Source organism: Musca domestica, unplaced genomic scaffold (assembly GCF_030504385.1).
Source record: "Musca domestica strain aabys unplaced genomic scaffold, Musca_domestica.polishedcontigs.V.1.1 38, whole genome shotgun sequence".
Taxonomy (NCBI): Eukaryota; Metazoa; Arthropoda; class Insecta; order Diptera; family Muscidae; genus Musca; species Musca domestica.
The window spans coordinates 3,643,514-3,670,302 of NW_026712324.1; the positions used below are offsets into that span (position 1 = coordinate 3,643,514).

Sequence of the window (26,789 nt, forward strand, 5' to 3'; positions counted from 1 at the left end):
GTTAATATACCCTCCATAGTATGGTGAAACGTATAAAAATGAGTTTTTCTGCAGGTTATCTTAAATCCCCTGAAAATGGAATATTAATATTATTTTTTTTTTAAATAAAACAATGTGAGGTGTTTTTTGGTTTTGTTTTAAACTTTTGTAATTTTTATTGATCAGTTTAAGGATACAACTAATAATAATTATATATTTTTTTCTTGTTGGAATTTTCTTTTGTTGTTTTTTGTTGTTTTTTTGTTATTTTTTTGGTTTCTTACTCGTCATGTTTTTGTTGTTTATCTCAATATACCTTAAAACTTATAAATTTATAAGAAAATGTTTATTTGTTGTTGTGGTTTATGGTTTTCAAGTTTTGCTTTTGTTTTTTTTTCTCATTTAATTTTTTTTTTTGTTAATTTTTATTTTGTTTGATTTGTTCAATGAATGTTTAATTTTGGATCTTACATAAATCAATAATAATAATTATATAATTAATTTTTGGGGTTTTTGTTATGATGTTCACTGTCATTAATTGTCATGTCTTTATTTGCATGTTGTTGTTGTTTGTTGTGTTTTGTTCGGGGGTAAATTGATCAGTTGTTGTTTTTGTTTTCTTCTTCTCCTTGTTAATTTTTTTTTTTAATTTTTTATAATTTTTTATGTTTTATTTGTTTTTTTTTTCAATGTAATTAATAAATTACTATATTTATCATTATTTTTTTTATTTGTTTGTTGTATATTTTTAATATAATTGTTGGGAATGTTTTTAATGTTTTCTGTTTTGTTTTTGTTTTTTCTATAGTTCTCAGCTGTCTGTTATTCGAGTAAAATGAGTGGGAGTGGATGAGTATGTGTAGAGATATATGAGAATTGAATTCATTTTGAATGGGAGTTCCTTTGAATTTTGTTTATGTTTTTTTTTTAATTTTTGGGATTAATTAAGAATTTTGAAATTGGTTGTTTTTATAGTTTGAACAGTTTTGGTTTTTGTTCGGCAAAGTTTGTAGCTATTTATATTTCTCTGGGGTTGTTGGGTTATTGAAAATAGTCTATGTCTGTATTGGTAAGTTGTCTATGGGCCACAAGCAATGTTAGGCTTGTGTGTGTTTTACTGTTTTTATTATTTTTTTGTAATTATATCCATTTTCTGTTCAGTAGAAGTAGTTTATTTTTGTATTTGGTTGTTGTTGTTATTATTTTGTAGTATGCAATTGAGTTTTTTCCTTTTGTATTTTATTGAATATTTAAAAACTTTGTGGTTTATAGATTTGGTTTGAAAGACGTAAAATACGTTGTTTTTGATAATTAAAGTATATCTCGTTTTGGAACTGAAAAGGGATTAAAATAAATTGATTCAAATATAAAGTGGTAAACGAAATGATTTGACTAAAATGGTAGCGAATTTTTAGCTGATACTTAAGCCAAATAACATTCAACTGAATGGCAGAACTTTAAAAACCTTACTCGTTTATGAGCAGGCGTAAAGTACACTCGATTTCACTCTTAGATTAAACTTTCACTCTTTTTTGAATATTTTGAATGTCACATTAATTTTTCAAATAGCAGTTCTCGCGGGAGCTCCCACCCCAAACTAAAAAGAGGAGAGTAAACTTCTTTTACAACTCGTACTCCAACTGGCCAAAACCAAAATCTGATCGATGTTCTCTTAAAAGCAAGAGACAAGAGGCCCACCTTTGGCCACGACGGAGTGTAACAGGATAAAATCACAAACCCTTTTTGGGTTTTTTTCAATGAGGCATCGTGCAAGAGTCTAGTTGCCCAAGGTGGAGTGCGGAGCGCTTCATGAAATTCTATTTCTCTAAAATCCTACAGATCCCGACGGAGATGAATGTGTGAGTTTCTAAAGCTACCGCCCCAAATTTTCCACAGGGCTACCGAATAAAATCAGAATGAACGAGGTTTGCCGAAATTCATGCATGATATTCTAAGGACGACATTAATGTATTCTTCGCGGAGCCAAAATAAAAAAAACAGTTCGAGCCGGGTAGGTAAAGCCATCTTCAAGAATCAAACGAGTCTTCAGCTGATCTCCAATTTGAACCCGTTTAGGTATTCACAACTAAAATCACATCAGCCTAAGTTGATTCCTACCGAGAAAAACTTATGAAACCTCTACCCATTGATAGTCCCTAATATAGTCGAAGTCCTCTGAAAACCCTGGAATCTCTGACGTAGATGAATCAAATGTTCCTGTGCAGGATAGATTCTATTTTCTAAAAAATCGATTCCTCTATTTCCGAGAAGTTTCCACAAATTGTGAAACTATCTCTTTTACAGTGTATATGACATCGACAATGACAATATACAGCTTGATGGCTCTTCAAAGACGAAGAGGGCCCGACATGTATCCAATTTTGAGGGTATAAGGTAAAGGATTTAGAGCCTATTAGCAAGGAACATGGAAATCTAAGATGATACCTATACGGCACGGGATCTCCTTGTAAAAGAACCTCTTACACCATTTCCGGAGTTTTTCAAATTTTCTAAAGCCCATCAATGGGGAAAATGTCGTACAGAGACCATCGGTTCAGAGAAGACCTTCTAAGTAAGTTTCATTGATAAGAGCTCTTCAATTGATGAACCGACTTTCAGCCATTTCTTAGTAATTTCCGAATAAAGACCTCCTATGTGAGCCCTATAGTCAGTAGAACTGTCATTGGCCCTATATTGGCAAAAGAGATTGCAAACATCGACTATTCGTAGAGGGTAGAAGCCTTTTTACGGACAAATGAACTTATGAAGGTATTTTATTGGTCTGGTTTACAGGTCTTCTAGGGACAGAATATCTTTCACAATTCTCCGCAACGGCATTTTAAAGGACCTTAATGGAGCATCGTTTAAATACATTTTGGTAAAAGAAACCCCTTCCGCATGTTTCTTTGGTAGACTTCTTACTGTTCTTCCATGGATGGATGAGTCCTTTTAGGTCTATTATGGGCAACGGAGCTCTAACAAGATATTTTATCTACCTTCTAAAAGTAAAATACTTTCTTAAGACTTTTGTGGATAGAGGACCTTTTACAGATCTGAAGTATCTGGAGAAGCCTTTTTTTTGAAGATTTCTGAGGAGCAAAGACCTTTTCGAGCTCCAATATGTCCATTTGCGGGTCTGACTGAAGACACTTTCCAAGTCTTCTAAATGCATCAGACCCTTTATAGATTTATAGAAGGAGTACTATAAATTCTCTGTGGGTAGAATACTTTTTCAGATCAGATCAGAAGAGGTATTAAACTCTTCTGTAGGAAGATCGTCTATAAATCTTATCTAGAACTTTCATTGATAGAGTGGCTTCCATAGAAGACCTCAACATGTATTCTATGAGGACACATTTTTCTGCTCTAATACTCTTCTCAGGTCTGTTATATATAGAAACCCCTTTACAGTTTTTTTATATACACATATATATATATATATAAAAACTATCGAAAGAATCGCATTTCAAATCCTCCATCAATAAATCTTCTGAAGGCCGTCTTTAAATAGAACAGACAATCATGTCCAGTACTTCCTTTAAGAGTGGCTCACTTGGAACCCCATTTGATAGATTTCTACTGTTTCCATAAGATTGTACACTTTCTGTAGTCTCTCTTTTGGGTGAACAATTTCTCTAGGACCTTCAGGATTAGTTACCTACCACCTACTGCGTACATGACCCAATGTTAAAGATAAGGGACAAACTTTTCACACATTTGCATACGAACAGCTCATCAATTGATTTGCTTTACTAGAGCTAATCAAATGCGTGAGCGCAATACTCTCCACTCACACAATCAGAAGCATTAAAGAAAAGTAATGAGAGAGTAACAACAGTGGGAGAACACAAGCGAGCGACTCTCTGCCAGGCCTTGTTTTATACGAGAGAGAGAGAGAGAGATTATGATTTACGGTTTGAAATTACTTTTCATAAAGGGTAAGTTTATGTCTCTGAAAAAAAAAACTTGTTGGACACTCTTCGAAGTTGCATTTAGGGGATTTGAACAAAAATGCTTCTCGATTTACAAATTTATTAGTATTTTGTTTGTATTTCCAGAACTTATCTCCTGGCATATCGAAGGGTAACTTCTTTTTTATGGAGATCATAACAAAAATACCCATTGATTAGTTATTGAATTTGTTGCGGATGAAATATTGCATATTAAAAAAATTGAAAAGATTGTCAATAGTCTCATTCAAGAAACATTTAGAAGTTAATTGGCAATTCAATCTCTGATGTAGTGAATGTTTTTAAATTGAAGAGTGTTGTTTTACTCATAAATTACATAGCAGGGAATTTTTTAAAATATATTGTCTTAGGGCCCAATTTTGTATGGCAATACCAAAAATGAGGACAAAAGGGAAAACCATACCAAACTTGTTTTTCATAATATATGTTAAATTTGAAAAATCTTTAAAATTATATTTTTTTTCACCATCCGAAATTTGTTTTTCAAATTAATCTAAAATTTGAAAAATTTTTAAAATTATATTTTTTTTCATTCACCTTCGCGTGCCATACAGAAGCCGGCCCTAAGACAACAATTAATTTTTTTAAAAATAAATGTTGTTCTCTTTCTTTGTTTTATATTTTGAGTTTAAAAATACATATATTTTATGTTGTTAAGGTAAAGTTTAATGTTATATGTTGTTGTTTTGGTTTTAAATAAAAACTAAAAATTTTAAAATATCTTTTAATTTCTTCGCTGGACTTTAAAATGGGGGAAATTAACTTGCAGTGTTTTTTTTTATGTTTCATCAATTTCCGTGTTTTCCTTTGGTATATCTTCTCAGTTTTCATCGGGTATTTATTACATCCAACTATTTTATTTATTTCTTTCTTTACTTTTTGTTTTGTTTTGTCGATTTAAAATTCTTCTTCTTGTATTTAATTTCAATGTGGAGGGGGAAGGAGGAAGTATATTGAAGGTTATCCATTTCGTCTTAATATTCTTTGCTTAAATTTAATTAATAAATTGTTTTTTCTTTTGTATTTTTGTTTTACTGGTAGTTGTCTCTTAAGGGGAGGGGATGGTTGGTTGGTTTCATTCATTCATTCTTTACTTTTTATTTTGTTTTGTAATAATTGTAGACTTATATTTTAAAGTTTAAGTATGTTTTTTTGTTTTGTTTTGTTATTCAATTTGGTTTCGATTCGATTTACTTGCGCTCTCATAGGTGTTTGTTAGAGATAAATGTCGCTGGGAGTCTTCTTGTTGGAAGTTGAGACTTGAGAAAGGAAATTAGGCACGTCCTTTGCGGGCACCTGGAAAAATGGCACAAATAGAAAAAATAAATGAATTATATATTAAATTACTCAATAGTTTTAATTAAATAAAAAATATTGAAATATCAAACTCTGAAATATTTTCAATATTTTTTTTCTCAAATGGGAGCATATAATTCTCAATCGCTTCAAAAAGAGAAGTAGCTTTAATAGAAGTTGACAAAATTTTGGTATTTTATTCCTGAAAGGCACTAGCCAATAATTAATACCGAAATTGACAATCACATCTCAATAGCGTCTCTCAAAAACAGAATCTAAATGACCGCATTTATAGGGTGAGATGAAAAAAAATGCAACCAACTTCAGACTGCTGTCGTTTCTAAGCCACTCGTCCGACAGCTGTTAAAATTATTCCAGTGACAGCTCATTATATGGTTTACAAGCGTACAAAAGCATTTTGGTGAGAATTTTCCAGAATAAAAGTTATTCGTGATGAAGTTCCAGGGTGATAGTGTGATTTCTTTATATTTGGCTGGAAAACCACAAGTGGCTATCTTTAGAGCACTCCAGCATTTAAATGTGAATAAATCTTTTGTAACTCATCCCACCGCTCGTTACCGTAATACTGGTAGCGTAGCCCGACGTCAAGGAAGTAGACGGAAGAAAACAGCTAATTCTGCAGATATGGTTCGAAAAGTAAAACAGCGACTTGACCAAAACCAGCGTCGCAGTGGCCGAAAAATGGCTTGTGACCTGAACATATCGCAATATTCCATTCGGCAACTATTGAAAAATGAGCTTGGGGTAAAGCCATTTAAATTCTAAAAAGTGCAGGAACACAAAAAAATAGATTCAAAAGAGCTAAAGAGTTGCTTCGCTTGGCCGAAAGTGGTGAACTGCCGAATTTGGTTTTCTCCGATGAGAAAATATTCGTTGTCCAGCGGTTTGTAAACAAACAAAATTATCAAGTTTACTTGCCAAAGAGGTCAGCTGAAAATGTACACCTTCGGTCGGCCACCAGAACTCAAGCGCCGGTTATGCTGATGGTGTGGGCCGCCATAACAGCCGACGGTCGCTCTCCACTCGTATTAATCGAACGTGACATCAGAATAAATGCCGAATATTATCGCCAAAATATTCTGGAGGGTGTATTAATGCCTTGGGCACGCAAACATTTTGGCCGCAGACCTTAGACATTTCAACAGAACGCAGCACCATCGCACTCAGCACGCGCCGCCCAACAATGATTACAAAATGAGGTTCCTCGCTTCATTTCCAGTGCCCAATCTCAGATACCAAACCGCTGGACAATTGTGCCTGGAGTATTTTAAAAAGCAAGGTTGGCACTAAAAAATACTAAAGTGTCGATCACCTCAAGCAAGCGCTTCGCCGGGAATGAGCCAAAATACCGCAGAGCAACATTCGGGCAGCGTGTGACGGTTTCATATGCTGTTTGAAGGCCATAATTCGTGCCAAATGTGAGCAATTCGAACAAATTTAAACTTATTCTAAAATTTGATTCTTTTTCCGACATTTTTTGTTTTCTGATTTATGTGTTTGTTTTTTCTCTTTCGAGACGAGCTTAATGATCTGAAATTTGCAGTGAAAAGGAAAGCCAGATAGACACTATCACACACTCACCACTATGCGACGCGTTTCGCCGTTGGTTAAGCGGCTCATCAGGCATATTTGGTGTGGGATGATGGCTTACAAGGGCCGTTCTTTTTTGTTTTCGTTCAAAAAAAATTAAAACTTGTGGGGTTTGACTTTGTTGCAGTATTTTATCTCACCCTTTATAATTGTCTGGAGTAAATCTGGACTAACGACAAAATATCACCCCGATCATAACGAACACCCTTAGATCTAGGTCTTGCTCACTCCTGTAACTAGCTTGGTCCTGTGCTTTACTTATCTTTTAGTTTAGCTTAGTTCTACGACCTTCCTGAACCCAGGATATCGAAACTCCTGCCTTATTACGCTGAAACTCGTTCAGCTTGTAGTCTTTGCGACAACGAACCCCTATCAACGAGCCCATAGAGTCTATCCTCTCATAATCCGCCAATCTTTTGATTTCCAATATTAACCCATACCTTCTTCCGATCCACCCCCTCTCTACGATACTGTTTCAGCTGTCCATTCATTTCTTTTCACTTCCATTTATTCTAATGAATCATTTTCAAATACCGCAACAACATTAACCAAATGACTCTACACAAAATTGTTTCCCCCATTTCACCAACCAACCTTCCTTTGTTCAAGTTTTCAACACTTCAGTCATTAATTTAGTATAAATTGGATATCCCTTTTACATTGGAAAATATCTTCATTATTGTGAATATTTGTATTGTCATTGTTCTCTCTCGGTCTATTCGTTATTCGCCATTCGATCTCATTAATTAACAAATTGCAGTTGCCATTGCAACTTTAATTAGTCATCAGCGGGAACAAAGGCGAAAACAAAAGGACCTTTTTGCAAAAAAGAAATGCTGATAGAGAAAGCCCCCGGGGAAATTCATTGACTGACTGGCTGATTGGTTGACTGACTGTCAAAGTAAAGAAAACAATGAAGTATTTCAATAGTTTTCCAACAAATTGACTCTTAGCCAAATAAAAAGTAGGATAATGGTGCAGAAATCACAACAATTAAAAAGGATTATTATTCTGCTGGTATTTGAAAAATGTACAAAACATTAAAATTTTGGTATAACAGAAATCTTAAAAAATTCGTAGTCCATCCAAAGCGTAATGAAAATTCCAGTTTTTTGGTCCCTAAAAATTCTGCAAAAAATATTTAAAAAATCGACGGAGAATTACCATTAAAAAATCTTGAATCTTTTGGTCTTTGGAAAAAGATATCCAATCTGACTGGCCTTAAAAAATCAAAAATATCCAAAAAACAAAAAATCCATAGTCTGTTGGTCCTTTAAAACAATCATGGATTTGGAATATTTGAATACTAAAAAAAGCAAAATTAATCTTTTGTCACTGAAAACCATCTTGATCTTTAAAAAAAATGCTCTTTGTGATATTGAAAAAAAAGTAAACCCTTGCATATTTTGCGGTTAATTTTTGATAACCAATCATACTTCCTGTCCATTAATAAAATTAGAAAAAGTACCATCATAAAAAAATCCTAAATATTTCAACATTTTTGCGATATTATTCCGTTTGGTCCTCGAAAAAGTGTTCTTCCTCGATTTTGCTCCATAAAACTAATTTAAAAATATAAGGTTTCTTTAAAGAACCATTCTTTTGTTCCTTTATTCAAACCTCAACGCTTATTGATCTATGATTCCTGAGACATATTTTACAAAACTCCAGGGGCCTGTTCATCATATTTTTTATTTTATTTTATTATTATTATTATTATTTTTTTTTTTTTTGAGAATTTCATCCATCCCCGCTTACTGGGTGAAAAACTCATATAAATTCCAAGCGTATTAAAAACATACGCTCTCTCTTTCCTGAAAAATGTCGTGAAAATCCACTCTAATTAGAACCTTAGTCCTTGCAAGAAAATCTCTAAAATATTTATTTTTTTTTTTTTTTTAATTTAGACAACTCTGTTGTTTCACGCTTTCGGTCCACGAAAACGATATTAAAATCCACACAATTGTTTCCAAAAACTTAAATTATACAGGCACACAAATATTCTGAAAATCCGAAATTTTTCGTATATTATCCTTTGAAAATTGTTGCAACATTTATTAATTTATTTATATATTTATTTATTTTTTGTTAAATCCAAGTAAAAAGTATTCTTGAAAAATCAAAAAGTACTAATATTAATAAGTATTCCACAAATATATAAAAAACTATAGTATTATGGGACGGCTTGATGCTGTTTTTAAGATAATTTATTGGATGATGAAAATGTTCTTTACCAATCCTCAATTATTAGTTCCTTTAATTTTTACGAAAATATGAAATAATTTTGATTGTGAAAATGTGGCTAAAATCGTCAGAATACCGAATATAGGAACGTACAGTGAAAAAGTATTCAAAATGTTCTTAAAAAATCATGACTATTGCTTTGAGAAGATAATCTTAAAAAATTGTTACAAATGTTCCTTGGATATCCAATTTAAACCAGACCTTGAAAATATATTATTAAATGTCATGAATACTCCTTGATAGTAATAAAAAAAGCATGAGTAGTCCTTGGAAATTCTTCCTAAATATTTAAAATATTTTTTAAAAAAATACAAGACTAGAACTTTAGTAAAATAATTGTTTTCCCAATTTATTTTTAAATTCTGAAGTAATCCTTCAAAATATTCTAAAAAAGTCCATGATTTTCAGCTTTGAAAATTTTCATAAAATATTCCCTAAAAATCAGCGAATAGTTCTTAAAATATATACATAATAAGTAAGCAAAGGCTATAGACGTGCGAGGCCAACCATGTGATACCCTACAACACTAGAAGTCACCTTATTCCAAATCTATTTTTGAAGATTTCGTTGTTGAAATGATATCATAGAGCCCTGGCAAGATGTTACCCTTAGCTTTTTTACCGGGGGGCATTTGCCCAATATTTACGCTCTCTGTCGTGCTGATAGGTATTCAAAACGATTACACACAAAAGTTTTGGTGCATTTTACATGCTAAATATAATCCAATGTTCATCCAAAATGCTATACTTCTGCCTGTCCTTACTCTCACCTTACGCAAAGATCCGTGTCGATTGGTTTTCAATTGTGACATGTAGAAATGCTCATCAAATTTCATTCAAAATGTTATTTTATTATTACTATTTTTTTACATCTTCCAAAACAAAAGGCTTTAATTGTGTCTCTAACCCTATCCCCAAAATTTCGTGAGAATTGTGGCCTGTATATAATAACATAAAAACATAGTGTTGCGGGGTGTAGAACAACTTTACAAAATGTACAATTCAAAGTTTTAAGTCAAATTGAAAAAATTACATGCGATAAAAAAATTTGACAAAAATTTAAAAAAAATGAACAAAAACTTCACTCTTTTATTGTCATATTTTTACGCGATATTCTTAGATTTTTTTCTTTTCTGGGCCATTCCGAATTGGCGAGAATTGTGAATATTAGTGCAGTTCTTGACTTTAAAGCGGAATAACTAAGATATATTTCTTTTACATATATATTGTACCTATTTCGCTATATATCCCATATCAGCATCACTGTAATGATCAGAAGTGACCCTCTGATGTATCTGTGATTTGGCCGGGATTAAAAATATTCGCGGTTAAGTAAAAATTTTCGTATTTTTGACATAAAAGTTATAGTTTATTTTACCCGCTAAACATTGTTCGATGACCGCCGAAATTGGTAGGCTCCAGTCCAGCTCTAAACACTAACTCCATGCAAAATTCCGCGTCGATTGATTCATAATTGAGACCTGTAGAGCGACGGAAAAAGCAGTAACATTTTTCTGTTGTTGGACCTTCCACACCTCATTTTAATATTTTTGAGGAACGGGCCATAATTGCGACCTGTAGCGTGATTACAAAATAACATGGACATTGACGGAAGGACGGACATACATAGCTAGATAGACTCAGTTTGGCGAGATAGGACGATCCATTTATAGTTCCCTTGTCGGGGACCAATATTTCGAGGTGTTACAGAACTGTTGGCCCAATTAAATGTATAAAAAAAAAACATCCAAAAATTGTCCTTGAATAGTTTAAGAATAATCATTCAAAAAAAGAAAAAATATATTTTCTAAAATACGCGTTACTTTTGGTCCTTGAAAAAATATTCTTTGAATAATCCACGTTACTATTGGTCCTTGAAAAAATATTCTTTGAATAATCCACGTTACTATTGGTCCTTGAAAAAATATTTTTTGAATAATCCACGTTACTTTTGGTCCTTGAAAAATATTCTGTCAATAATCCACATTACTTTTGGTCCTTCAAAAAATATTCTTTGAATAATCCACGTTACTTTTGGTCCTTGAAAAAATATTCTTTGAATAATCCACGTCACTTTTCGTCCTTGAAAAAATATTCTTTGAATAATCCACGTCACTTTTCGTCCTTGAAAATATATTCTTTGAATAATCCACGTTACTTTTGGTCCTTCAAAAAATATTCTTTGAATAATCCACGTCACTTTTAGTCCTTGAAAATATATTCTTTGAATAATCCACGTTGCTTCTGGTCTGCGCAGAAATATTTTTCAAAATTTCGCGTTCCGTTTCGCCCTTGAATTTTTTTTTGAAAAATTCACGTTCATTCTGGTCTGCGTAGAAATATTTTTCTAAAATCCACGTTCTTTTTCGTCCTTGAAAATATATTCTTCGAAAAATCCACGTTCCTTCTGGTCTGCGCAGAAATATTTTTCAAAATTTCGCGTTCCGTTTCACCCTTTCTATAAAAAATTGTTGTTCCTTTTGGTCTTTGATAAAATATTCTTTGAAACATTTCTCGTTCTTTTCTGGTCCTTGAAAAAATATTTTTTAAAAAATCTAGGTTTATTTGTCCTTTGGTCCTTGAAAAAATATTCTTTAAAAAATCTAAGTTTATTTGTTCTTTGGTCCTTGAAAAAATATTCTTTAAAAATCAACCATAATTTGTCTCTTGGTCCTTGAAAAAATATTCTTTAAAAATCCACCATAATTTGTCTCTTGGTCCTTGAAAAAATATTCTTTAAAAATCCACGTTTATTTGTCCTTGAAAAAATATTCTTTAAAAAATCTAAGTTTATTTGTTCTTTGGTCCTTAAAAAAATATTCTTTAAAAATCCACCATAATTTGTCTCTTGGTCCTTGAAAAAATATTCTTTAAAAATCCACGTTTATTTGTCCTTTGGTCCTTGAAAAAATATTCTTTAAAAAATCTAAGTTTATTTGTTCTTTGGTCCTTGAAAAAATATTCTTTAAAAATCCACCATAATTTGTCTCTTGTCCTTGAAAAAATATTCTTTAAAAATCCACGTTTATTTGTCCTTTGGTCCTTGAAAAAATATTCTTTAAAAAATCTAAGTTTATTTGTTCTTTGGTCCTTGAAAAAATATTCTTTAAAAATCCACCATAATTTGTCTCTTGGTCCTTGAAAAAATATTCTTTAAGAAATCTAGGTTTATTTGTCCTTTGGGCCTTGAAAAAATATTCTTTAAAAAATCAACGTTTATTTGTCCTTTGGTCCTTGAAAAAATATTCTTTAAAAAATCTAAGTTTATTTGTTCTTTGGTCCTTGAAAAAATATTCTTTAAAAATCCACGTTTATTTGTCCTTTGGTCCTTGAAAAAATATTCTTTAAAAAATCTAAGTTTATTTGTTCTTTGGTCCTTGAAAAAATATTCTTTAAAAATCCACCATAATTTGTCTCTTGGTCCTTGAAAAAATATTCTTTAAAAATCCACGTTTATTTGTCCTTTGGTCCTTGAAAAAATATTCTTTAAAAAATCTAAGTTTATTTGTTCTTTGGCCCTTGAAAAAATATTCTTTAAAAATCCACCATAATTTGTCTCTTGGTCCTTGAAAAAATATTCTTTAAAAATCCACGTTTATTTGTCCTTTGGTCCTTGAAAAAATATTCTTTAAAAAATCTAAGTTTATTTGTTCTTTGGTCCTTGAAAAAATATTCTTTAAAAATCCACCATAATTTGTCTCTTGGTCCTTGAAAAAATATTCTTTAAAAATCCACGTTTATTTGTCCTTTGGTCCTTGAAAAAATATTCTTTAAAAAATCTAAGTTTATTTGTTCTTTGGTCCTTGAAAAAATATTCTTTAAAAATCCACCATAATTTGTCTCTTGGTCCTTGAAAAAATATTCTTTAAAAATCCACGTTTATTTGTCCTTTGGTCCTTGAAAAAATATTCTTTAAAAAATCTAAGTTTATTTGTTCTTTGGTCCTTGAAAAAATATTCTTTAAAAATCCACCATAATTTGTCTCTTGGTCCTTGAAAAAATATTCTTTAAGAAATCTAGGTTTATTTGTCCTTTGGGCCTTGAAAAAATATTCTTTAAAAATCCACGTTTATTTGTCCTTTGGTCCTTGAAAAAATATTCTTTAAAAAATCTACGGTTATTTGTCCTTTGGTCCTCGAAAAAATATTCTTTAAAAAATCTACGTTTATTTGTCCTTTGTTCCTTAAAAAAATATTCTTTAAAAATCCACGTTTTTTGTCCTTTATTCCTTGAAGAATATTCTTTAAAAATCCAAGTTTATTTGTCCTTTGGTCCTTGAAAAAATCCTTAAAAATACACGTTTATTTGTCCTTTAGTCCTTGAAAAAATATTCTTTAAAAAAGCAACGTTTATTTGTCCTTTGGTGGGCGAATAGGAACCAATTATTTACCAATTATTTTTAAGAAGAAGTAAATAATTTTAAATTATAGTCAATTTTGCCTATTCTCCAATAGAACCTATTTTTCCTAATTTTTTACTATAATTTTTATATCTTTCATTTCCAATTAATTTAAAAGATCACAAGCGATTATGGCATGTAAGCCGATTAAATTAGAATTGATATAACTAACAAGACTTTCGCGTAGGCAACAACGCCACAGTTTTTATATTAAATTTTTCCAATTTACATTGAAGCAAATTAAAATACCAGCCAGCCTACGTTGATAAATAATTTCCTTAATTTACCAGCATCCTTTTCTCTATACCACCTCTAAGGACACTGGTTTCCGTTTCACTGACACTTTAAGGTAATTTCATTCTTAACTTAATTAACTGCTTAAGCGTATTACTGGCGAGCAGGGTCACCAGATATGGCAATGACGACTGGACGGCGGCAGGCATATCATTGTCATTCATGGACACGCTGGCTGACAGACAAACTGACTGACTCACTGACTCACCTTTATCTTTGTTTTTACGTTGTTCCTTGGCAGTCTTATCCTTGGATTTGCCAGGTTTGCAGTTCTTCTTGATGACGCGTGTTGCTTCGCACGATGGATCGCTTGTTGCTTTTAATTTGTCGGCGCGTGTCATTTGACCGGTGGCACATTCGGACCAGGAGCCTTTTTCATAGCGGCAAGCTGTAAGAACAAATAAAAGATAGAGAGTGTGAGCGAGAGTGTGAACGAGAGTGAGAGAGAAAAACAAATTAAATGTTACGATTAATATTGGAGCGAAATTAGATGTGCAAAGCTTAATGGTGGGATTAGTTGGCTTTGTCGCCGTCCCTAATGATGAGTGTAACCATTGTGTGGAATGCCGAGTGTCCGGACATACCATCATGACATTAAAAGTTAAATGACACAAACAGAAGAGACAACGAAAAAAAAAAATGTGAAATTGTTTTCACAAACAGTTGATTAAAAATGATGGGATTACCAAGGATTAGTTGGCCTGCGGCAAGTCGAGATGCAGATATTGTCACAGCCATATTCAATTATTACTCTATTATTGTGTGACACTCGGATAATTTTAATGAAATTACCAAATGGATTACGACCACGTTTTTAATTAATTTCACTGATTTCAATTTTCTTTTTTTTTCTTTTTGTTCTACTCTTGTTTAATTTGACCTTGGGACATGTTTGCTATAATTATTTAACTGTGAAGAGTTTTCCTTTATAAAAAGGGGAAATAGTTCAGCTCGTTCTCTACTGCTGGCGAAAGGTATTGGCTTGGCTGGTAATGTTGGTAAATGAGTTGAAGTATGGAAGCAATTTTTGTAAAATAATGCTAAAAATGCAAAAATAGTACTTAATGTCGGATAATTGGAAAAATGGAAAGTATTGATAACTGCATGATATCTCAAAATATTTTGGAGGTCCATTCCATTAAATACATATCGTTCATACACTCAAAGAGTATTACACCTCAAAAAAAATTAGTTTCGAGAAAAACGCATTTTAGGTTATCGATTGAAATTTTACTTCCAGAATTAAAATGATTATTTCACAAAAAGTAATATCACTACATAGACAATTATTTGCTAAAACAAAAAAAAATACACGTTACTTTTGGTCCTTGAAGAAATATTCTGTGAATAATCCACGTTACATGTAGTCCTTGAAAAAATGTTCTGTGAATAATCCACGTTACCTGTAGTCCTTGAAAAAATATTCTGTGAATAATCCACGTTACTTTTGGTCCTTCAAAAAATATCTTTTTAATAATCTACGCTACTTTTGGTCCTTGAAAACATATTCTGTAATTAATCCACTTTATTTTGGTCTTTGAAAAAATATTCTATGAAAAATCCATGTTCATTCTGGTCTGAGCAGAAATATTTTTCTAAAATCCACGTTCCTTTTGGTCCTTGAAAAATATTTTTCGAAAATCCACGTTACTTTTGGTCTTGAAAAAATATTCTTTGAATAATCCACGTTCCTTTTCGTAGACAATTATTTGCAAAGAGGTCAACAGATTTCAGTGCACGGTCAAGCATGGTTTGAAGTATTTATAGAATTTCTAAACTCAATATAATTGTATCTTAATTCATGTCTAACTCTAATTAAAACAGTAAAGAAAGTCTTAAAGTCGGGCGGGGCCGACTTTATGATACCCTACACCACTTTGCTAATTTAGTAGAGCTCCGCATAACAATTAAACGTTTTAATAGGAGAATTCAATCATACACGCCATTATTATAATTATAATTTAAAGTTCAAAGGACCAAATATGCCGAAGCATTTGTATCTTTTAAATTCGGACTTGTATTGCCCATTTGGTGCACAATTAATTTGAAATCGGATAAAAAATATATATGGGAGCAATATCCAAATCGGAAACGATCTCGATAAAATTTGGCAAAGTTATTTCTGAGCTGTATTTGATATATTTCCTTGAATATCGTTGTTACGGAGTGCATATTACGGCTGTGGGTAACGAATATAACAAATCGGATGAACAGTATACATGGGAGCTATAGCTATATTTGAACCGATCTTCACCAAATTTGACATAGTAGCTTCTAGACTCAATTCGGTCGCAGGTGCCGAATTTCATCCCATTTGGGCAAATATTAGACGTTTGGTGCACAATGAAAAGTAAATCGGACGAAGTTATATATGGGAGGTACATCCAAATCTGAACCGATCTCGATAAAATTTAGCAAATGTATTTCTGAGCTGTACTTGATATATTTCCCCAAATATTGTTGTTACAGAGTGCATATTACGGCTGCGGAGGACACAAATAACAAATCGGATGAACAATATATATGGGAGCTATAGCTATATCTTAACCGATTTCGATCAAGTTTGGCATACTTATTTTCAGGTCCAATCTGATCGTACGTGCAAAATTCCATACTATTCGGTCTGATATTACACGTTTGGTGCACAATAAAAGGCAAATCAGACGATGATATATATGGGAGCTATATCTAAATTTTTACCGATTATCTCCAATTTCAATAGGGTTCGTCCTTGGGCCAAGCAAATGATCTGTGCAAAATTTCATCTGGATAGGGCAATAAATGCGAACTGTACTTTGTTTACAAAAATACATGGACAGACGGAAGGACGGACATGCATAAATCGACTCAGAATGTGATTCTATGCAGATCATCAAAAGGAACTATGGTTCTATCTCGTTTCCTTTTGCCTGTTACAAACAAATGCACAAAGACATAATACCCTGACCACCTTGTGGTGTAGGGTAAAAAAAGGAAAAGAGCATCAGTCGGTTTTGCCAACCTTGACTTATGATTATTCAAACTGCTGTCACTTTTTGGGGGGAGGTTCCGAAGCAGTTGGCCAATAATGATATCTGATCAGACCGATTCGTATGTGACGTAAGACAGATATAAATATTACAACTTGCCAGATGTGGGCTATATCGACTACTTCCCATACTCTATATGAGATATGTGCAAATTTTTTGGAAAATGTGGAAATATGCGTGAGGTAACAGATATAGCGGACCGAAGTGTTCCATTTTCATACTTCATCTAATACAGATAAATATATTGGTATGTGCAAAATTTGAAGGAAGTCGTACATTTACATCCGATTTTTCGCGTAATCATAAATTCCGATAAATTACATATTCATATCAGATTTCTGGTTAAGAGAAATATTCAGATACAGCTAGTTGTAAAGAATCGCTGATTTTTTTTGCAAGTTATGTTAGATATAAGTATTGCAAATTGTGATCCTTTGTGGGTGAGGTACCAAAATGGGTTGGCAGATGTATATAATTTTCACAAAAAATCTTGTGTTAAAAAAAATGTTTGTATGTGTGGAATTTGAAGAGAGTTGGATATTTATTTCGCTTTCTTTAAACATTTTGTTTTTAAAGTCTTGAACCCTATGTATGGGAGATACCAGAAGAAATGGTGTGATCTCTACATCTTTATAACAGATCTTTTGTTGATGGAAATATTGAGATGTGTCAAGTCTGAATGGAAGCGGATGTTAATTTTGCGATTTATGAGCTACATGAATATTCAAAATTTTGACCCTTTGTGGGGGAGGTACCAGAAGGAGTGGACTGATATAGCCCATATGATGTACCAAGTTTGGATCAAATCGGATACTCCCTTCTAATGTCGGAAATAGCATCAACTTTTAGAATATGTTTAGATTTGTTCAAATTGGTCACCTTTGGCACGAATTGTGGCCTTCAAACGGCCAATGAAAGTGCCCGAATGTTGCTCTGCGGTATTTTTGGCCTATTCCTGGCGATGCGCTTGCTTGGGGTGATCGACACTTTGGTATTTTTAGTGCCAACCTTGATTTCGAAAATACTTCAGACACAATAGTCTAACGGATTGGTATCCGGAAATTTTTGTCACCATTGTGCGCTGGAAATGAAGCGAGGAACCTCATTTTTGTTGCTGAGTCCTAATGGAATGTCCAAGGTCTGCGGCCAAAATGTTTGCGTGGCCAAGGCTTTAATACACTCTCCAGAATATTTTCGCGATAATATTCGTTATTTATTTTGATGACACGGTCGATTAATACGAGCGGAATGCGACCATAGGCTGTTATGGCGGCCCACACCAAAACCATGGTCGGCGCTTGAGTTCTGGTGGACAATCGAAGGTGCACAATTTCAGCTGACCTCTTTGGCAAGTAAACACTATCATTTTCTTCGTTTAAAAACTGCTGGACAACGAATGTTTTCTTATCGGAGAAAACCAAATTCGGCAGTTCACCACTTTCGGCCAAGCGAAGGAACTCTGTAGTTCTTTTGAGTCTATTTTCTTTCTGTTGCGGTGTAAGTTCTTACACTTTTTATATCCTCCACCTTGGAAAGGAGGGTATATTAACTTTGTCAGTCCGTTTGTAACATCCTTAAATATTCGTCGTAGACACCATAAAGTGAAAATGTGATATATCGGTCCACGTTCTGGTATAGCCCCCATATAACTGTACCTTCCGATATTCGGTATTTTGATGGTTTTTGCCAAATTTTTTCTCTGATTTGTCTAAAAATTGGTATTTGTGGGTGTTCTAGTTCTTGTGGCGAGTCATTGTAATTATAGGTCCACGTCTTCGTATAGCCCCCATATAACAGTACCCCCTATATTCGGTATTTTGATGATTTTAGCTACATTTTTACCGGAATTGTTTCTTATTTGGTTTCGTAATGGATACTACAGCCTGTGACAGAAAATTGTCTGTGCAGGTCTACATTTTATAGCCCCCATGGTACCTCCCTAATTCGGTATTTTGATGATTTTAGCTACATTTTAAACAGATTTTTATTTTCAAGTTTCGCATTTGAATATTGTAATAATTTGTGATAAAAGTTGCATATACAGGTCCACAGTCGTCTAATATAACGGCTTCATTCGATATTTTTTAGATTTTAACAGAATTTTTAACGGATTTTATTTTTTGAAAATTGCCAAATTCGTTCCAAATGGTGGAGGGTATTCAAAGTTCGGCCCAGCCGAACTTACAGCTTGTTCACTTGTTTTAATTTCAGATAATTTCAACAGGTCATCAAATCGTCCGGTGGAAAACTAAAATTTGGTTATTGTGTTTATGATTGAATTCGGTTTGGAAAGCGCTTCGAAAGCATTGGGGACCCAACAAATAAACAACTAAGAAATACAAAAAATGTCAGCATACAAACCATTTTGGGGAGTAGCCGAGACGAATGACCCCCCACCACATCTGCCTCCTTAGCCATAATATTAAGAAACCGCCCCATTTCAGGTATTTGTAAGGTTTTGCCAATATTTTGAAACGAAATTACAGTTTTTTATTTGGCGTTTACATATGATTTTATGTGAGTCAATTCGCTCATAAAAGTTCAAAATCGATCTAGATATAAAACCGAATTAGGGTTTTTTGAATTGTGACAATTTTGGAATTGTCTATAAATTTGTATTTGGATTTCCCATTGAGCACATCAACTTTGTATAAGAATAGAATAAGAAAAATTGAAAACCTTTTTTTTTAAATTAATATAATGGGTTCTACCATGTTTATTTGGATGATTTTCAAATTTTTTGTATTTCAAAAATTTCGTTACCACATGCCGGAGGATAGCTTTTTTATAATTGTTTCTCCTCGTCTTATGTCTAATTGATATCATTTTCATACAATTAATTCTAAGAGACATAGTGAACCAAAGGAAGAAAATGTCAACAGTTATTGTGAAACGTCCATTCGGAGTTCCTGTAGCGTTAATTTTCAGCTTGTAACATACTAATTCGTTGCAGCTGTAAGCAGAGGATTACAGAAAATACGCCTAAAAGACAAATAGAATTTTGTGAGAGAAAGAAAGCCTGACAATTCAATTTAGTTTGGGCAAAGGTAGCCAAACCATTTTAATGTCGCTATTATTCCAATTAAAATAGCGAGACTACGAAAATCATATTTAAATACATTTTAGATTTTTTTACGATTCTACCACGATTATGTTTTATATTTTATTTTTATTTATTAACAAGTAAGGAAAGGCTATAGTCGTGCGGGGTATTTTTACCCTACAACACTACAATATGTTGGAAGCCCCTTTATGTCACGGAGCGCTGCCCAGATATTACCCTTAGCATTTTGACCAGACACATTTAACCAATATTTACGCACTTCATCGTGCTGTTAGTTGTTGTGGTCCATTTTACAGCTAAATATAATCCAATGGTAATCCAAAATGCTAGAATTCTTCCCTATCCTTAACTCTCTTCTCAGGCGTGTCGATTGGCTTCAATTGTGTGATCAGGATTTTTTTCTGTTTTTGGTTCATTTGAACCGCTAAATATTTTGCCACCATCTCCAAAAGCAAGATGCCCCTCTGTATCTCCAAATTTAGATTCATCTATATGATTTGCTTTTCTACGATATTTGGCTATATTCGTCAATGAAGTCAGCATAAAAAAGCCAGAAGTTCACATTTTATGTATTTCGGATATCGCCTGTAAATAATGCTGGTTTTCCTTCACAGAAAAGTAGTGGTTCATTCTACTTGCTTTCCCAAACTAAAACCTCATGCGAAATTTCGTGCCCTTGTGACCTCTATAACGGCTGCAAAATCAGGAATATTTTTAGTTGTTGGTCCAATACAACCACTAAATATGTTGCGGACATCTTTGAAAACAGTAGGCCCAGCCCTTCTGAGCCTAACCCTATCCTTGTGAAAATTTTCGTGAAGATCGGACGATAATTGCAATCTGTATATAATGACCCCAACCTGTGTTGTAAAGTGAAAAAATATTACAAAATGTACAAATGAAAAAATCGCATGCTATAAAAAAAATATGAAAAAATAAAAAATTTCACAAAATATTACAAAATCAATATTAACATCATTATTGGCATCTTTTTATGCGATTTTTTTAGATTTCATACTTTTATGCCAAGAGGGGCATTCTGAATTGACAACATTTGTCAAAATCGGTCCAGCCATTCTTGAGATATAAGCATTCTAGCTAACATCCCCTTCCTTTGTATATACACATTGTATATATTTCGCTATATATAACCAATATATTTACTATCGGCATCAACGTAACGGTCAGAATTGACCTGTTCATCTGCTTGTGATTTCGTCGGGATTAAAAATTTTCGCGATTTAATTTCACCCACTAAATATTACCCGATGACCACCAAAATTGGAAGGCTTCTGGCCAGTCCTAAGCTCTAGCCCCATGCTAACTTCCGCTTCGATTGGTCCATAATTGCGACCTGTAGAGCAACTGCAAAATCAGGAAATTTTTAAATTTTTGGTCCATTTCAACCCCTAAATATTATGCGATCATAACCCCACCTCCATTTTAAATTTCGGACTATGATTGCGACCTGTAGAGTGATTACAAATTAACATGGACAGACGGACGGCCGGACATACATAGCTAGATCGACTCAGCTCGGCGAGATAGGAAGATCCATATGTACTTTTCTATGTGGGAAACCAATATTTCCAGGTGTTACATAATTTTTGGCCCAATCAAACTTATAATACCCCCAACACATAGTGTTGTAGGGTATAATTATCATTTCAATTCATTAAATATTGACAAAATATAAAGTCATGGCGATAAATGTTCAATGTTGTCTACAATTTTTTTAAAATTTTCGTTATATTATTTTTTTTTTTTTGAATTTATAGATGAGTTTTATTAATAACACAAAGAATTTGTTCAATTTTTGTAGTAACAATGTTTACTTCATTATATTTAATTTTTAAAAATTATTATGTAAAGCTATTCCGAGGACACAAGACTTTCTACTTTATTCCGTACATGATCAAATAATTTAATGGACATGCCACAAAATAACAATTGTGACCTCGTTGTAGTTCACAATGAGAACAACCATAAACCTCTCAGATAATACAAACACACACACATACAATATACATAAAAATATTTCCCCCCATTTATAGAACATAAAACATGACAAATTTTGTTAATTTTCTTTCTGACATTATGGCTTAACAAGTAATCAATGTGGAATTTCACATACCCATACACATATGTAAGTAGCTATGTATATATGTTGTTAATATACATTTACATATTTCCCCCTCCAAATGTTAGCAATGTAATAAAAGTTCAAACATTCCAACAGTTAGCCTTGTAAATTTTTGGCTTCCCTCTCTCTCCCCACCTTCCGCCGATTTCATGCTTATCGATGGCTTCCTTCAGTTCTACGTTATGTCGTCGTCCTCGACGACAACGACAATGCCAACAACTGCTGATATCGTTCAAAATAGTTTCTGTTGAACAATGTCATTTTTAAGCCAATTTGCATTTAACAACATTTTTTGGCTTATCGCAATTTCAATACGACTGATTGCAAACAATGAAAAAAAGGATATTGCCATGAATGCTTTCCTATAGAATGTCATGCTCACATACACATACATACATATATGCGCATTGTACACATTCGTATGTATATATGTACTTATAGATACTTGTAGCAAGTGAAGAAACAACATAGGAAACGGAAGAATGTCTACCAAAAACAACAAAAGCTATAACGATTTTTTTGTTTCTTTTCGATTGCCTTGCAGATAGACACGTTTATTTAAATATGATTCAGAAACGTTATTGCATAACGGAAATTTCATGTGAGTACTTTTTCAGTTTTTTTTTTTTTCTTTTGTATTTTTATGTCTCAGATATGGATAGAGGAATTGTGTAAGGGGATTGTTTGAGGCATAGTGATGTAAAATTCTATAAATATGTTATTGATAAAGTTGAACGTTTTATTTTCTGGGAAAGACTTTTTTTAAATTTAAAAGACCATAGGATTCTGGCGAACGATTTTCTGAAATTTAAAGACTTCTTTAAAAAACCGTGATTGTTAACATTTTTGACTTTGTGTTGGATTTTTTAATTAGTGGACTATTTTTTAATGTCAAAACTACATTGCCCGATTTTCTAAACTTTGAAGGCCGAGCCGAACTTTAAATACCCTCCGTCATTTCAACAAATTCCGAAAAATAGAGTTTAAATTATGAGCTATTACGGGTGCTATACGAAGACGCAGACTTCAAATTCGAAATTTGAAACAATTTCGGCGAATAATGTCGCTGAAATCAATGAAATACCTAATAAAGGGTGGTACTGTAATATGGGGGCTGTACGAAGAAGTGGATTGGCATACGAAATTTTTTGAATCGACTGTAGTACCCATTACAAATTTTGAATACGAAATTTGAAACAATTCGGGTGAATGGTGTCGCTACATGTTTAAAAATACCTAATATCGAGAGGTACCGTTATATGGGGGTTATACGAAAACGGGAACCGGCATCACCCATGTACGAACTTAACCTGCCTACTGGCAAGGATAGCGTGTTATATATTATATTTACGCCTGGAAATATTGATAGGAGACCCAAAAAATAGGGAACCAAAAAATAATAGGAAATAACTCAAATATCGGAACCCATATTATCACCAAATTTTGTTGGAAGTTGCAGCTTAAATCTTTAGAATATCGAAAATCGGCAGATACTGTTATATGGGAGCTTTACAAATTTTTTGACTGAATCGGACATTTTTCACAAGGAGAGAAAGGTCTATACTTACACGTGGACCAATATAACCCACTTTCAATACGTGTCAGCCCGCATATAATATAAATGTTTGTGCCAAAATTTCAAAGGTCTAGATTAAATATTGTGGACTCCATCATGATTTTAACAGACAGAAGGACATCGGTACATCGCCTTTTAGTTTTTTCTACATCTGATATATATATATATATATATATATATATATATATATATATATATATATATATATATATATATATATATATATATATATATTTATGATTTTGTGTAAGTAGTTCTTGTTAACAATATTTCTTTAAAAAATTTACTTCCAAAATTATGTTTAAAAATTCTCAGGTTTTTTTCCAAAATACTTGAAAACAGTTTTCCAAAAAAAAGAAAAGTAAATACACGACTTTTGAATGAAAGACCTTAGCGCTGTTTTTATTTCCGAAATAAAAAACTTAATTTTGTCCATATAATAAATCAAGTATTTGTTACCCTTAGGTTTTTGACCGGGACATTTCTCCAAAATTTACGCACTCCCTTGGGTTTTTTAGTTATTCAAAAGAAATTCACACGTAACTTGTGGTCCATTTTACAGTTAAATATAACGTCCTTAACTTTCTCGTCATGCAAAATTACGTGTCATTTGGATATCAATTCTGACCTGTAGGGCTGCTGCTAAATGTACATTTTCAGAAACAATTAGCTTTTATTCTGACCCAAACCCTACCCCCATGGGTTTCCGATTCCGATTCGGGAGGATCGGACGAAAATTGCGACCTGTAAATAATACCCCTAAATAATACCCTGTAGGGCTGCTGCTAAATGTACATTTTCAGAAACAATTAGCTTTTATTCTGACCCAAACCCTACCCCCATGGGTTTCCGATTCCGATTCGGGAGGATCGGACGAAAATTGCGACCTGTAAATAATACCCCTAACCACACACTCATTTTTACCCGATTTTCTTAGATATTAATCTTTTCTGGCAAGGGACCATTCCGAATTGATGAGAATTTTGAAAATCAGTCCATCGGTTCTTGGCGGAGTAACTAACATAAATTTATTTTACATAAAGATTGTACTTATTTTGCTATATATTCGATATCTTGCCTATCAGTAATACTGTAATGGTCAGAAGTGTCCTTTTAAAGTTTTTGAGATTTCGCCATTATTACAAATATACGCGGTTTAGTGATTTTTTTTTTTTTGCAGAAAAGTGAGATAGAAAGATCCATACATACTTTCCTATGTCGGCAACAAATATTTCGAGGTGGTGGGGTAAGTGTACCAGTAGTCGGCACTTCGTGTTTTCGTGTTTTTATTCACTCACCATTCTGAGTGGAACTTTTCAATTATTACAAAGTTAATTTATTCAGATTCGAAATTTTGCATAGTTTTTGCAATTGTAAATAAAGTTTTAATAACTTTTTATTAAATTTCATAATTTTGTAGTTTTATTAAAACAATGCTTTTTTTCTAGTAGTCGGCACCACTTGCTAATTGTCGGTATGGCATGTTCCAACAGTCGGCATACCAATTTTTTTGTAAGAATAGTTAATAATAATAATAAATTAATTCATTAAAATATAATATTTTTGTTTAGTTAAACTGATTCGATGTCTTTATTGTACTTTTCTTAAGAATATGGATTGTTGAGGACCTTCACAGGCAAAAATTTAATTTTAATAAATCATCTTTTCTTTGCGAAATTGTACACAAAGATAGCTGACAATATATTTGAAGTAAACAAAATACATTTAGTTATAATAGTTTCATTTATTTGGGCTTAAAAATAAAAAGTGCCGACTACTGGGACATGCCGAACTTAAGGTGCAAGTACATAACAAGCTTGAAGTCATGGCTAGGCATATTAATGTCAAATTATAATGGAAAACGACGGCAGGATTTTAGTGCGGCTCTGTAATCCCTTTATGAAATGTTACAAAATATGCCTAGCCATGACTTCAAGCTTCTTATGTACTTAGACCCTTAGGCACACTTACCCTACATAATTTTTGGACCAATCAAACTTCTGCTTCGAAAATGTCGGATTTTTTTGCGATATTTTTTTTACAAAAAATCCAAGATTTTGTCCAAGAAGACTTTAGAAAATGCATCTCATAAAAATTCGCAGTTTTCGTCACTTATAGAATTTTTTAAAAAATACTATCATCAAAGAGGTAACCTAAAATTAATCAGAAATCGACTTCTTTGGCATTCCAAGTATTTCGAAATTTTAAACGTTAGGCGGAGATATATAAATTCAACTAATTTCGGCAAAACCTGTTGGACATACGAATTTTGGAAAAAATCTGGGATAACTTCACCTTTAATGATTGTTCACAATTATGACAATTTTTGGAGGAAGTACCAGAAAGAGTGAACTGATATATTCCACTTTTCCCACTAGGTATTATATTGCGACCAATACTGCCCAGAGGAAATCAAAAGAAATTCCAGAAGGTACTGGAAGGAGAGGAACTTTGGTTTCAATTTTCACATCTGATCTTTTTTTGGATACATGCAACAAGATTTGCAAAGTTTGGATTTAATTTGAGACTCCGTTCGGAGGGAGCTACCAGAAATAGTGGATCGATATGGTTAATATTCCAACGAGATGAGATATTACCAAAAATTGATTTAGGCAGTTAAACTATATTTAATGCGATTTTTATTACTCCTCTTCGAGATAGAGAGAACGCCAGAGGAAATGTTCCAACATTTTCGATTTTTGCATTGGGCTTGAGTCTGATAGTAAAATTGTCACATCAAACAAGCAACCATTGAAAAACTGATCAAACGTTCAAAAGATAATTTCAAAATCACAAACGAATGTCACATCACACATATTAAAGATTTTCCTCTACATACAATTATTTATAGCGAATTTGTCTTTATTCTCTCAAAATATAAACATTTATTCTCAAATATATTTTATTTTTTATTTTATTTTAACTTTAAATAGTTTGTTTGTATTGTTATTTGTTGGCAAAAACTAAATATAAATGTTTGTTGTTCTTTAGTTTCCGGCATAAATTTACGAAATGTTTTGTGGTTTGGCTTTAACTCCATTCCTCCCAGATAGTTGGACGCCATAACATGCGAGGAGCAAGAAGCAGTTGCAAAAAGTTATTCACAAAAGAATTCGGCAAACTAGAATTAAGGATTTGTTGTTATTATTCGTATCCTTCTCATGAGTCGGATTATTTTGAAACA

The 26,789-nt window shown here is 32.8% G+C and overlaps 1 protein-coding gene across 2 annotated transcripts in view; it reads right to left on the bottom strand.

Annotated features, from left to right (window-relative positions):
• Window positions 1-969: 969 nt before the first annotated feature.
• Window positions 970-26,789, bottom strand: part of LOC101894754 (uncharacterized) — a 69,829-nt gene continuing 44,009 nt past the window's right edge. For both annotated transcript variants that reach the window (XM_059126380.1, XM_020036146.2), the window contains exons 4-5: window positions 14,002-14,181; window positions 970-5,246 (exon numbers count right to left, since the gene is read on the bottom strand). In XM_059126380.1, coding sequence (XP_058982363.1) covers window positions 5,224-5,246; window positions 14,002-14,181 — 203 coding nt within the window. In that variant the 3' untranslated portion in view covers window positions 970-5,223. The remainder of the gene's footprint in view (window positions 5,247-14,001; window positions 14,182-26,789) is intronic.